General features: G+C 37.2%; 1 protein-coding gene across 2 annotated transcripts in view; it reads left to right on the top strand.

The window, feature by feature from the left end:
* POLR3B (RNA polymerase III subunit B) overlaps positions 1-14,863 on the top strand; it is a 117,165-nt gene that overhangs the window by 13,501 nt on the left and 88,801 nt on the right. For both annotated transcript variants that reach the window (XM_079938267.1, XM_079938266.1), the window contains exons 7-9: positions 3,379-3,470; positions 4,681-4,798; positions 6,464-6,572. In XM_079938267.1, the coding sequence (XP_079794393.1) occupies positions 3,379-3,470; positions 4,681-4,798; positions 6,464-6,572 (319 nt within the window). The remainder of the gene's footprint in view (positions 1-3,378; positions 3,471-4,680; positions 4,799-6,463; positions 6,573-14,863) is intronic.

Below are 14,863 nucleotides of genomic sequence, written 5' to 3'. Positions count from 1 at the left end.
CACTCTGCTGGGTCCTCAGGTAAGTAGAAGACACTTAAGACATGGCTTGTTTGGCTACATGCTCCTCATTCTTCACTTAGGAAAAGAAGTAGGGATATTAAAATGTTAATCTTTGTCTTAGCACGACTGTTTATCAGTGTTAAGATCAGAGCTTCTCTCTTTCTTATAAATGGACCATACTTGTATCCAGTTAAATCTTGGACTGTTGCTAAATGATTATCCAGTTTGAGTATTGTGAAAGAAAGGCAGGAGATACTGGAGCAAACCAGAAATACATTTAGGGTTTAGATTTTGAGTTAAAGAGGGGCAGGGAAGGATGGGCATGTAACTGGTATTTGTTGAATACCTACCAGGTGCCAGGTCCTGTGATAGGTGATTTCATTTGTTAGTCCTGCATTCTGAAAAACGACCTCTGTTAATTAGACTGCTTATATGTACCATGCACTACCATTGGAAACATTATCTCATTTAATTGTTTTTTTTGAACTAAAAAGTTTTTAGTTTAATCCAAATAATATTTATACTTGGTAGCAAATCAAATAGTACATAAGAACATTTGATACAAAGCAGGAGTCTTCCTCCCTACCCTTCCTCATCCCTAGTCCCATTCCTGACCTTGTAACCAGTTCTGTTATTTCTTCTGGTTATTAACATCCATAACTTTAAATGCTATGCTTATACCTTTTTTTCTTGCTACATCAATTTTAGACAACTATTTTTTGACTCCTAATATAGAAGGTGTGGATTGGTTTATCTGTATCATTCACTTTCCTTCTCTCTTCCTCTTCCAAATTTTGTTTCTTCTTTTTATTTCTTCTTTTGGTTAGTCTGGTAATTTTAATATTCTTTAAAAAAATTTTTTAAATATTCTTATATATTAGTCAGTGTCTTTTTTCTTTATTTAAATATCAAAATGAGGACCTTTTTTTTCTGGGTTTTTTTTTTTTGGCCATGCCTCGAGGCATGTGGGATCTTAGTTCCCCAACCAGGGGGAACTAAGGGATTGAACCCACACCCCCTGCAGTGGAAGTACAGAGTCTTAACCACTGGACTGCCAGGGAAGTCACGAAAATGAGGATATTTCTATCCCTACCTTCCCATTATGATTTCTTTTTTAACCTATGAGTTACTTAGAAGACTGTTTTTAAATTTGCAAATTGGTGCTTTACATCAAGTTTTGGAACTTTGTGGAGACCTGTTTCTTTTCATACATGTTTCATGTGTGTTTGGAAGCAAGGGGTATTCTCCAGTTGTTGTGTCACTGTCTATGTTTTTCTTTTCGATCAAGCTTGTTAATTGTGTTGTTTAGATATTATGTGTCTTCACTGATTTTTTGATTGGTTTTAATAAGTACTAGGAGAGATGTGTTAAAATCTCCCACTACGATGATGGATTTGTCCGTTTTTCCTTATGTTTTTGTGTATTTTTGGTTTTTGAAGTTACGATATTAGGTACATGGAAGTTTTGAATTGTTAGGTCTTCCTGGTGAATTGAACCTTTTGTTATTGAATATTAGGCATTTATCTTTATCTCTTGTAATATTGTTTTGCCTTAAAACTTATTTTGTCTGCTCTTACTATAGCCACATCTGCTTTCTCTTGGTTATTTTTCTGGCATATCATTTTTTTATCCTTTTCTTTTTATCTTTACGTCCTTACATTTTAGGTTTGTTTGAAATAAGCTGCATATGGCTAGATTTTAAAAAAATTATCTGAGAATGTAGTTCATTTATATTTATTATATGTTACAGATATATGTGGATATACTTCTGTCAACTTATTTTGCATTTTTAATCTGTCCAGCTTTTCATTTCAGTTTTTTTCTCTTTTTGCTTTTAGGGTTCATGGACGTTTTTTTTCCTTGCTCTCTCCCAGCTGATTTGAAAGTCATGTATAGTAGTTCTGGTTGCTTATGCTTACCTTAGAAATTTTGAATTGCGTATTTTACAAAGTTTGAAAATAATATGTTTATTCTTATGGAAAGGTCATGGACCTTAGACAGCTTTAACTTGGATCAAATCGACCCTCCTGATATACATGCTTTTGTTATGCACTTTAGTTCTAGCTTGTTTTGTCTTTTTTAACCCATATATTAGAAATTATTATTATCTTAGAGCTAATATTTTTTTTTTACTTACCCATATTATTTACCATTTTCTTTGTTCACTATACATTTTTGCATGTCAGACTTCCTTCAACATTTGTTTTTCATCTTCCTGTAGTATTATCTTTTAGAAAATCTTTTTTTTTTTGGCTGCACCGCACAGCTTGTGGGATCTTAGTTCCCTGACCAGGGATTGAACCCACACCCTCGGTAGTGAAAGTGCAGAGTCCTAACCACTGGACCGCCAGGGAATTCCCTAGAAATTCTTTTAGTGAGGGTTCATTAGTAGTAACTTCTTTGTTTTTGTCTGAAAATATCTTTGTATCGACTTCTTTCTGAATGGTGACTTAACAGAATACACAAATCTAGATTGACAGTCACTGGCTTATCACTGCCCTGTCGTCTGTTAATTGCATGTGTGAAGTTATCTGTCCATCCAACTATGTTCCCTTCCTTTAAAGGCAGGTTACCTGCCATTACCTCTGGCTGGGTTTTAAATCTTCTCTTTGTCTTTGATGTTTTGCATCTTGATTATGATGTGGCTTTCTTTTTATTTATTCTGAATAGATATTGTGTGGTTTATGCTTTCATACATTTTTTAGAAGTTCACAGCCATTGTTTCTTTGAATAGGACTTCTCACACATTCTGCGTATTCTCGCTGTGTAGAAATCTGATTAGACATACAGGAGGCCTTCTCACTCTCTCCTTCCAGGACTCTGAAACCCTCATATCTTTATCTCTGTCTCTAACATACATTCTTAATAATTTCTTCAGATCTCTTTTTCCATTCAGTAATTCTGTCTTCAGCAGCATCAAATCTACTATTCAGCCTACTCCTAGATTTTTAAGTTAATGCTTACATTTCTCATTTCTAGAAGTTTTGCTAAGTTCTTTTTCAAAATTGCCTGGTTAGTTTTGATAGTCTCTTGTTCCTTACACTTTGATTCATTGTGCTGTTTCTACCTAAGGGGAGTCACTTTGTTTACCACAAATGAAGTGTTGCCATGTGTGACTTTCGCTCAGGCTTGTCTGCAAAGTTTAAGTAAACCACACATTTGAGTTTTTGTTATCTGTACCAGGAGAGCAGTGTGCCTGAGGAAATACTTCATTTCACTTGGCTCTTTCATGCAATACCATCCCTCCGCCTTTCCTAGCATGTCAGGCAGGAATGCAGACCCCTTGGTGATGTGTGCAGTGCCCAGTATGTATTCTTCTCCGCTTTTGTACCAGTGACAACCTGTATGTGACATTTTCTTTTGTTTTATTTTAAACAGAATGCCCATAATGCTACGTAGTTCAAACTGTGTTCTTACAGGAAAAACACCTGCAGAATTTGCCAAACTGAATGAATGTCCTTTAGATCCAGGTATGTGTGATTTCTTGGATTTGTGCCCCCTTCCCTTTTTCTTTTTTTTTCTTTTTCTTTTGTTTTGCTCTTGCTGTTGTTTCACCACTTTTCCTCAAAAACGATACCAGCCTTTCTGCTTTATAGTCAACTTGGGTAAAACTTTGCAAAACATTGAGAAATTCGGTTCCAACTTTATTCTATTAGTCTGTATTTTTAAAAGGTATACCGTTTCCTCTTTTATTTCAAGTTTAAAACTTCAATACCCCAAGTTCTGATTTATTGCTATGGTTTATCAGACTTTCCTTTGTCTCTTTGCTCAGTGGTTTCTTTTGGTATGCTTAAAAATTCAAGAGTAATCTCACGAAGTTCCTTGTCTACCTCATCTGAAAAGTCACAAGTAGCTCACTTCAGGCTGTTTTAAATGCCATATAGAGGCAGAAAATGAAGGTCTTCTGTTTAAATTTTTTTAAGTTATATTTTTGTACTTATTTCTAGGCAGTATTTTTTTTAATTTTCAAGCTTAGCACTTAACAGAAAGTTCTTTTAATTCCTTAATTCATGTTTCACATTGATTTAGTTTATGATTGCTCTACTCTAATTCCTTTAAATTTGCATAGATGTAGAATCCCAGAAGGTTTTGGAAAGAGGTTAACAAAGAACGTGACTTTATTAGAAACAGGATTTTGCATAAGTCAAATATATTGCCTTGTTTTTGCTTATATCCTGAAGGTAAAATTAAGTCTCACTTTATCCTGTTCTGAATTATGTGCAAAAGTATGTCATAATGTTTTACGAGTTTTATTGAATATCGAATATTATTTTGGAAACCTAATCTTAATCTGCCATTGTCAATGATTTGTTAGAAAACTAAGAGCAAATTTTAGCTTATATTGAAGATTGTCAGTTAATTCTGTGCTTATAAAATCTGAAGACTAATTTATTTAACATTTTTTTTCATTCACCTCTCATATATGTCAGCTGCTGGTGATCCATAGACCAATAAGATACGTTCCTTGTCTTCAAGAAGTTTATCATCTTGTGGTTCATTTGTATAAAATCATGTGCTGAGACTATTACCAATTCGTAAAACAGTATTGACAAACCCCTTCGAACTGAGTGATGGCCAGCACCGTGAGGTGATGGAAGAGTGATCAGGAGATCACTGCCATTACTAGATCACACTATTGGAAGAATAGCTGGTGACACCTTTCTTGTTTCCCTTGGGCAGGGGGCTACTTCATTGTTAAAGGAGTAGAAAAAGTTATTCTTATCCAAGAGCAGCTGTCTAAGAACAGGATCATCGTGGAGGCTGACAGAAAAGGGGCTGTGGGTGCTTCAGTTACCAGGTATGGATAGCAGGGATGGTGTTCTTAAGAAATATTGATCATTCCATTAGTGTCAGATGATTATCGTTCAATACGGAGGTAGCCAGTTATTTCTCTCCAATAACAGGCCGCGCAATAGTTAAACTATCTGCATTCAATTAATTGTGTAAGTCTGTAAGCATAGAGTATTGATTTAAAATTTCCAGTGATGAAAGTGTGAGACATTGCTCAAAAGGCCATTAGTTATTTTATTCAAGTTGGACTTTACGTTAATCTGTAGCATTAAAGGAACTTTTAAAAAAGAAATTAAAAAAACACTCTTTAGTTTTTCATGTGCCTTTCAGTCTTTTCACCATTTTACATATGTATTCCTACTCTGATATAATCGGAGACTATTTTATACTTAATGAATTGTATATCATGTACTTAACATTGTATTGTTAGACCAACCTCCTTCATAGTGTACTCATTTTTCTACAACAGCATCCCTTATATCACTCCTGTAACTTCTTTTCTATGATTTATTATTATGTCATTTGAAATTTGGATGTTACTGAGTTCTGGGAATAAAAAAATGTGGCATAGTTAAAATGTCAGTATGCAGTAGAGTTTCTCTTCTGACAACCTACAGTGAACAGCTTGGCTTAGAGTTTCTGCATTTTTCCTTTCTGGTGGAGAGGCAGCTAACAATAGTGCCCATTTATTGAGCAGTTACTAGGAGCCAGGCATTGTACTAGGTGCTTTATATATATTTAATTGTTACCTCAGCCCTCCAAGATAAGTGCTGTTATTTCCATCTGAGTAACAGGCCTTGAGCACAGGGTGACATCGATCTTGAGGAAGCCAGCATTTGAATCCAGATCTAATAATTCTGCAACCCACATCTTCCTGTTGTACGCAGCTTTTGAAGCCAGGGCAATCAGGACTTGAATCCCACAGTTGTTTACTAGCTATGAGCTAGTTGGGGGAGTAGTTACTTAGCTTCTCTAAGCCTTGGTTTCCTCGTATGTAATTTGGGGGCAACACTTCGAAATAAGTCTTAGTATGTAGGAGATTAGAGCTAGTGTAAGTAGAGTGAGTAACAGTGCACACAGCATGTAGTGGGTGATCAGTATGTGTTATTATTGTGGTTGATTAAAGCTTGGAAATGTTTTTAAATCCACTAGGAAAATTACAGCTAACAGATCAATAGAAGGAGATTCCTTAGTTTCTTTTAGCTTCACTGTATGCCAAGATTGTAGGTATATTTTATTGGATTATTAGTTTAAAAACTCATAGTATTTATTCATTTCCATGTAGTTTTCCCATTATAGCGTAGGCTCATTTTGAAGTTTTTCATTTCAAATGTATAAAATTGATCAGAAATATATCCCACACTAGATCAAAGCAATTCAGGTGGAATCAAAGTGAAGTAGGTCAAAATGAATTGGTGATTGTCACTCATTCACACACAAAACTTCCACCATAATCTCAAAGCTAAAGAAACAATTCTGGTGTTTTAAAATGTTGATGGAAGTGGCGGTGGAGGCAGGAGAGGAGTTGTGTAAAAAGACACCTATTTGGAAGGACCTTATTGATCGTTGTTGATCAATTGAATCTTATTGATTGGTGGTCATTTGCTACTGCATATTAACTAGCTTGGAACTAAGTGGGGATGTAGTTTAACCAACTTGTGTTTCCTTACAGCTCTACCCATGAGAAAAAAAGCAGAACTAATATGGCTGTGAAACAAGGACGATTTTACTTGAGGCATAATACTTTGTCAGAAGATATACCCATTGTCATCATATTTAAGGTGAGGCTGCAGGTATCTACTGAAAATTATAAAGAATTCTTTTTATGGTTTATTTTCATATGTAATTAGAAATTTGGAGCATAAGGAGTTCTAAGAATAAAAAGATTTGTGGCATAGAGAAGCTGTCAGTATTTAAAATTGAAAGCTAATAAGACTGGGGTTCAGGTACTTTTAAAAGTAGTGATCTATTTTGTTTTTTTTAATAGATACATGGTAAAGAATTCCAAAGGTACAAAAGGGTATATAGTGATTAGTAAGCCTCCCACCCACCTGTACCTACCTGCAGTTATCCTACCAAAGGATACCACTGCTACTGGTTACTTGTGCATCTCTCTAGAGATAGTCTGTGCATATACAGCACATGAGTACGTAGTAGGTTTCTTTTCTGTTTTTTTTACTTAACATACATTGCACACTATTTTGCACTTAGCTTGTTTTCTTTTTTGTAACTTACATCTTGGAGATAGTGTTATATTAGTTCATACAGAGCTACCATGTTCTTTTTTTAAAAATAAATAAATAAATTTATGTATGTATGTATGGCTGTGTTGGGTCCTCGTTGCTGCGCACAGGCTTTCTCTAGTTCTGACGAGCGGGGGCTACTCTTCATTGCAGTGCGCGGGCTTCTCATTGTGGTATCTTCTCTTGTTGCAGAGCACGGGCTCTAGGCACGTGGGCTTCAGTAGTGCCACAACTACTTGTTGCAGAGCATGGGCTCTAGGCACGTGGGCTCAGTAGTTGTGGCTCTCGGGCCCTATAGTGCAGGCTCAGTAGTTGTGGCGGACAGGCTTAGTTGCTCCATGGCATGTGGGATCTTCCCGGACCAGGGCTCAAACCCATGTCCCCTGCATTGGCAGGCGGATTCTTAACCACTGCGCCACCAGGGAAGCCCTACCATGTTCTTTTTAACCAAGGGTTCCATTTATGGGTGTACCATAATTTATTTATCCATTCCCGTATCAGTGGACATATACAGCTCTTACTATTACAGAGCTGCTGTAATATTTTATACAGGGCAAGGATATCTGTAGGCTAAGTTCCTAGCAGTGGAATTTTCTAGGTCAGAGAGTATGGACCAAGTTTTTTGTTCTTTTGTATGGACTTCAGGATTCTGGTGAATTTCTTCATATACACGAATCTTTAAAGCTGATTTATCTTGTTTGTGAATTGTTGACTTAGAACCCAAAAGACATTTTCCCATAGAAATAATATTTAAATGGTATCGTCTTCTCAGATAATTCTCAGATAATAGTGGCCCATTTAGCCTGCTCTGCGACTTAAATATTATACATATGCTATGAATGGTTATTTGTAGTATTAGTCATTAATCAAATAGAAAAATAGTCAACATTATGTGATACAGTTGATGCTCAGTAATTGCAGATTCTGTATTTGGCAATTCTCCTACTTGCTAAAATTTATTTGTAACCCCCAAATCATCATGTGTGGTGTGATTTTACTGTTATTCACAGACACGTGCAGGCACAGAGCAGCGAAAAATTCGAGTCACCAAACTCGTACATTTCCAGCTGAGATCAAAGGATACCCTGCCTTCTCATTTCAGCTCTCGTACTACAAACAAACACCCTTTTTGCAGTCTATTTAGTGCCATGTTTTTCAAATTTTTGTGCTTTTTGTAAGCGATCTTGTCATTTAAAATGGGCCCAGGCATGGTGCTGACATGCTGTGTAGTGTTTCTAATCACAAGAAGGCTGCAGTGTGCCTTACGGGGGAAAACGTGTGTGTTAGGTAAGCTTCATTCAGGAATGAGTTACAGTGCTGCTGAATGCAATTGCAATGTTAATGAGTCGACGATGATGTATATTAAATAAGATGTCTTTAAACAGAACACACATAAAACAAGGTTCTGTATTGATCAGTTGAAGAAAGTGTAACCAGAGGCTCACAAGAACCTAACTCTGCGTTTCTCCTGGGAACAATGTTTCACTGTTCACTAATTCAGTGTTTGCAGAAACTTTGTAGAACATGAGGTATATGGGTATAAAATGAATCTTGACAACTAGGTTGATTGAAATAAAGAGCTCAGGTTATTTGAGGAATTACTGAAAGATACTGGGTAATTCAGATAATTTTAGAGGTTGATAAGCCGCCAGTTGTTCATAGGTGTTGAATGGATATTGACAAGTCAGGTTCATTAACTCAGGATATATCTGTATTCTAAAAGCAATTACAAGAAGGAGGTTGTAGGAAATTTTTTTAATGCTTAGTATAGCTTAATGTGCTTTTGAGTTCTCTAAGTGAGATGATGCCATTTATTTTCTTTTTAGAATGATGATGATGATCGTAATAGCAGTACCATTATATTGGGGGGGCAGAGAGAATTCTTAAATTTACTTTTTTATTACCTTTCTTCAAAGTTTATATTTTTTGTAATTATAATTTTTGTAAAAGGCAAAGTAATTTTGTCTTTTTTTTATAGGGATCCCACAGTGCTCAGCGCAGTATCTTGTGTACATAGTGGGATTTAGTGGATAATGAAAATTTTATCTATGTAAAATTACGTCTCCAGCAGAGGGCAGTATGTTACCATGCATCAGAAGGACTTTTATGGGTGGTTTCAATGCTTGAAGGTGCATAGGACTGCTTTCCTTAGACCAGAAATTATAAATTAATTATAATGCAGATAATCTTATATCACTCATATGGAAAATGGATCACTAGATACATGCATGCCTTAAAACCAGAAAATCTTTATTAAATACTTTTTTTGACTAGTTGACAAAAGTTTGATAAGACAGTTTCTTCTGTCAAATTTGTTTAATATTATGTTGTAAATGTATACATATATTTATAGATGACTTATTAAATCCTTTTTAGAATGGTGCTATAAATTTACAGTGTGCATTTTTATGTAGCCAGTAGTTGATATTTCAAACTTCTCCCTTTCTGATTATAAAATAGTCCTTGCATTGTAAAAATTCAGAAAGCCACTAAAAAGTATAAGTACTTTTTTGGATATATTTTTTTCAAGACCTTTTTTCCTTTGCTTTTGTAATATCCACATTGATTTTATTTTATTTTTTTCATTTAACAATGATTTGTGACTAGCTTTCCTCATCTATTAATAAAATCCACATCATTATTTTTAGTAGGTATTGTATTATAGAATGTGTGTATGTGGTATAATCTATTAAGCAAATTCCTATAGTGTGACATTTACATGTTGTTTTTTTCCCCTAAGTTTTCACTCTTATACACAACTCTGGGGGTCCTTGTACATACATGTTTGTGCATGTTGCTGATTATTTTGTGAGACTTGATTCCTGGGCGTGGGATTATATATATTTTTAGAAACTTGGTGCATGTCATTAAATTTTTGTCCCTAAACGTATTCATTACATTTTAATCAGCAGTATATATGAATTAAAATAAATATTTAGAAATTTTCAGTTCAAGTAAATTGATTAAATTCATTGGTCACACATAGTCACTTTTTTTGGTCTCCCACAATAGGGATGTTTTAATAAACTTGTTTGATAACCACTCTTGAGACTTTCGCATCCGGGAGGGAGCATAGAATATTGGTATCTTAGAATCAGACTGATCTAGGTTGATTTCCAGCCTCTCCACTTACTAGCTATGTGTCCTTGGGCAGATTTCCCAATCTTCCGGAGTCTTGGATAACTATATCTAGTTAGTTATCCAAGTGAGCATTTCACCTAAGGGGGTTGTTTGAAGAGCAAATGAGATAATATATATTTTGAACAGTAGACTGCGTAGAAAGACAATGCTATTTCTTTTTACTAAGTTCTCAGAAGCCCCGGAAAATAAAGTAGGATACGAGAAAAGTCACATCATTTCTCTTTTTGTGTTGTGTGGCCCTAACAGAGACCTTGACAGTCATTAGGACTTGATGGTTGTTGATTGTAGCCAACAATTGGCTAAAAGTGACAGAATCAGCAGGGTTTCCAGACTCCACGCTGAGTCTGAATATGACGGATAAAGCTTTTAAGGCCTAGATCAGCCTTATTAATTGACTTGAATCACTACAGAGGTTCTCCTGCCCATGAATCTTCCCTACTTTACATTTGTATCCGTCAGTATTCAACAGTTGCACTATGATGGCATCTGTAGTTTGAAAATTTTTATGGAAGAGAGGACAAATATCAAGGGTGTTGGGCATTGTATTATATTGAAATTTTTGATCTTTAAAGAGAAAAAAATTACAAAGTTAAAGTGGGCCATCACAGTTCTTTTATTATCTGCTAGAACTGCTTTTGGTATTGATAGGTTGACTTCTGTCTACTTTAAAGAAAAATAAGTGATTTCTGAATGTTAGATATTTTAACAACTTACCCGTTTCCCTTCTTCACGTAATATGTGTCAACGTGTCACCGTTAGCTTACATATCATTCTCTTCTGCTCATTAGTATTCTTCTTTCTGTCTCTAAAAATCACACTTTTAGTCATACTTAGTGGATATCCAAGGAGAAGACTTCCTGCCACTTTTTAAAGAGCACCTCCCCTTATTTTTGTTCTTATTGCTGATCACCAGACTGGGTGACCTTCTGCTGAAACGTATTATCTCTGCTATTTTTTCATAAGGTTATTGAATAGCATTCACTTTTTAAAAAAATTTTTATTTTATTTTTTACATCTTTATTGGAGTATAATTGTTTTACAATGGTGTGTTAGTTTCTGCTTTATAACAAAGTGAATCAGTTATACATATACATATGTTCCCATATCTCCCCCCTCTTGCATCTCCCTCCCTCCCACCCTCCCTATCCCACCCCTCCAGGCGGTCACAAAGCACCGAACTGATCTCCCTGTGCTATGCGGCTGCTTCCCACTAGCTATCTACCTTACGTTTGGTAGTGTATATATATCCATGCCACTCTCTCACTTTGTCACAACTTACCCTTCCGCCTCCCCATATCCTCAAGTCCATTCTCTAGTAGGTCTGTGTCTTTATTCCTGTCTTACCCCTAGGTTCTTCATGACATTTTTTTTTCTTAGATTCCATATATATGTGTTAGCATACGCTATTTGTCTTTCTCTTTCTGACTTACTTCACTCTGTATGACAGACTCTAGGTCCATCCACCTCACTAAAAATAACTCAATTTCGTTTCTTTTTATGGCTGAGTAATATTCCACTGTATATATGTGCCACATCTTCTTTATCCATTCATCCGATGATGGACACTTAGGTTGTTTCCATCTCCTGGCTATTGTAAATAGAGCTGCAATGAACATTTTGGTACATGGCTCTTTTTGAATTATGGTTTTCTCGGGGTATATGCCCAGTAGTGGGATTGCTGGGTCATATGGTAGTTCTATTTGGAGTTTTTTAAGGAACCTCCATACTGTTCTCCATAGTGGCAGTACCAATTCACGTTCCCACCAGCAGTGCAAGAGTGTTCCCTTTTCTCCACACCCTCTCCAGCATTCACTTTTGACTTATTAGTTAGGTGAAATGATTTCAGATATCTGGAGTACAAAGAGTTCCATATAAAGCTAGTTTTCAGATGTCTGAATTATGTCTGTAAAGCAAACTGGTTGGGCATTTTGCTGTCATTTCCATAGCAATATGTCACTTATTTGTAGCTGTGACTTCCCAAGGCTAAATAGTCATAAAGTCAGTTCCATCTTTGGAGCTGGAGCACAGTTGATGATAACCTGACTGAGTTATCACCCTGTGTTTCAGTGATCTGTTATAGGAAGAGTTTAGGCCTTTTAGAGCGAAGCTTTGCCACTGATCATTCTTTATGCACATATGGTGTCATTTACTGTGTGCTTGGCATATCTTTGCTTCATAACTTAGAAATATTTGGTAGGCCTCAGTCTGTTTAGATTCACGTTAGGCCACTCGAGAGTTCTGTGCAATTATAAAATTACTGCCTAGATCAGCATCAGGACAACTTGAAGTGGCCATCCATATGTCAAATAAGGAAGGACTTTTTCATTATTAAACACCAAAAGAGGCAATCAAGTATATAGTCTTTTTTACTTGGAGATTACTGAACTAACCAGTATTAAGTTAATATAGGTGGCATTCAGATGATTCAGATGTTAACTTGCCTAAAGAAAGGGGGCTCAACCAGAAAGCCACTGCCATTTCAACTCTAGGATTCTATTTATGTTTTAGTGAGACTTTTTCCTGCTGCTTGGTTTGCCATCTGTCCTGTATAGCAGCAGTCCCAAACCTTTTCTCACCAGGGACCAGTTTTGTGGAAGACAGTTTTTCCATGGATGGGGCAGCAGGGGGGATGGTCCAGGCGGTAATACAAGCGATGGGGGGTGATGCGGGGCGGCAGATGAAGCTTCCCCCGCTCGCCTGCCGCCCGCCTCCTGCTGTGCGGCTCGGTTCCTAACAGGTCAAGACCAGTACCGGTGCACAGCCCAGGAGTTGGGGACCCCTGCTATATAGGTCTCTTTTTAGTGTTCTGGCTTTCTTCTGAGAAGGGAGGTGCATTAGTTACAAAGTTTCACATCAAAGGTTTTAGAGAAGGTGACTGCAAACTATTGCCTTAGTATTTTTTAAAAAAATGTTTTGGTTCCATTGAAACCCATATAACATTATTTTGAGAGATTGACAAGTAAAAATTAACTTATATTCTATTTAGCTTTTCACAGAGAAATATTCTCATCTGATGTTTCTGAGTGGCTACTTGGCAGACCAAGGAGGAAGTGCAGATGGTTCTACAGATACGCCATCACCATTGGAGTAGCTGCAACTCAGTGTGTTTGGTCAAAGGATAATCCAGTTTTCTGTTGTTTGTTTTCATTTGTTTAAAAATTAGAACTGATAATTTTTTAGGATTGCTTTCTTCGTTAATCCATGAAAGACTAAATGTCTTAATGAATTTGTGTAATTTTTGGAGTTGGTGTCTAGTGTCCATTTGAATAAGTACATCATATCAGAGATTAAGAAAACATGAAAATTAACATACAAAAAAGAGATCTGTACCCTTAGAACTTCTTTATTTGTTCACTAAACAAAACTTTTTTTGAACAAAACAAGTTATACACTTAAAATATATTTTTTTAAGTTTAGTAGATTTAATTCCCAAAGTCGGTCTATTAGTTATCTGTGCTGAATAACAAATTACAGCAGAGCCTCTGTTGGTGAGGGGTGAGGGCATGGCTTGGCTGAGTGCTTCTGGCGCAGGGTCGCTCATGAGTCGAGGTGTCAGCCAGGGCTACAGTGGTCTGAAGGCCGGATGACTGGAGCTACAGGGTGGCTCACCATCGGGGTAAGAGCCTTTGCTCCTCACCACTGCACCTTCCATGGATGCTTGAGTGTCTCCATGACATGGCTGCCGGCTGCCACAAGGGAGCCAGCAGGAAGCGGCAGTGCCTTCCATGACCGAGGCTCCAGAGTCATGCAGTCTTTTCCACCTTTTCTGTATAAATGAGTCATTAAGTTTAGCCCACACTCAAGGGGAGGAGAATTAGTCTTTACCTTTTGAAGAGAGTGTCAAAGAATTCGTGAACATTTTCAAAACCATCACAGTTGGCCTGAAAGGGACATAGCATCTATTTAACTGCCCCCCAAAGCTTCAAAACTTTAAATAAGCTTGCATCTGATCCTGAGGTATCCAAATCGAATCTTAAGATACAGACTACTAAAATTCAAATGTAGAGCTGTAGAATGTTGAGCTGGAAGGGGCCTGGTTGTGCCCTGTCATGACAAATGAAGAAACTGGGGTGGAGGAGGTGACGTGTAATAGCGGTTGTCACGCCTGTTGTTGACATTCTCTCTTGGCTTTGGAGAGGTTCCCTTTCTGTTGTACTCAGGTTCGTGTTCTCCATGTTCTGCATTGGACTCAAAATTCCTTTTTCCTTCTCTCTCTCTCTTGTGTGTGGAGAAGAACTGAGAACTAGATCATTAAAGTTTAACTAGACAAGTACCCCTGGTTCTCTTTTCTCTGTGTAGCTAAAGGAAGAATTTTAATGCAAACATAACTTTCCCCTTCACTCCTCTGCCAAGAGAGGTTTACTGAGATTATGCTGTATTTCTTGATACGGCAGAATGCCAGGCAAATGTGTGAAGGAGTAAGCCTTAGTACCATATGGAATCTACAAAGACCTGCGTTGCCGGCTGCCACCTTGAAACACTTAAAGATAAGTGGGTTTGGGCTTCCCTGGTGGCGCAGTGGTTGAGAGTCCGCCTGCCAATGCAGGGGACACGGGTTCGTGCCCTGGTCCAAGAAGATCCCACATGCCGCGGAGCGGCTGGGCCCGTGAGCCATGGCCACTGAGCCTGCGCGTCCGGAGCCTGTGCTCTGCAACGGGAGAGGCCACAACAGTGAGAGGCCTGTGAAC

The sequence above is a fragment of the Stenella coeruleoalba genome, assembly GCF_951394435.1.
Source record: "Stenella coeruleoalba genome assembly, chromosome: 11".
NCBI classification, from domain to species: Eukaryota; Metazoa; Chordata; class Mammalia; order Artiodactyla; family Delphinidae; genus Stenella; species Stenella coeruleoalba.
This window is presented reverse-complemented; position numbering and strand designations above follow the sequence as displayed.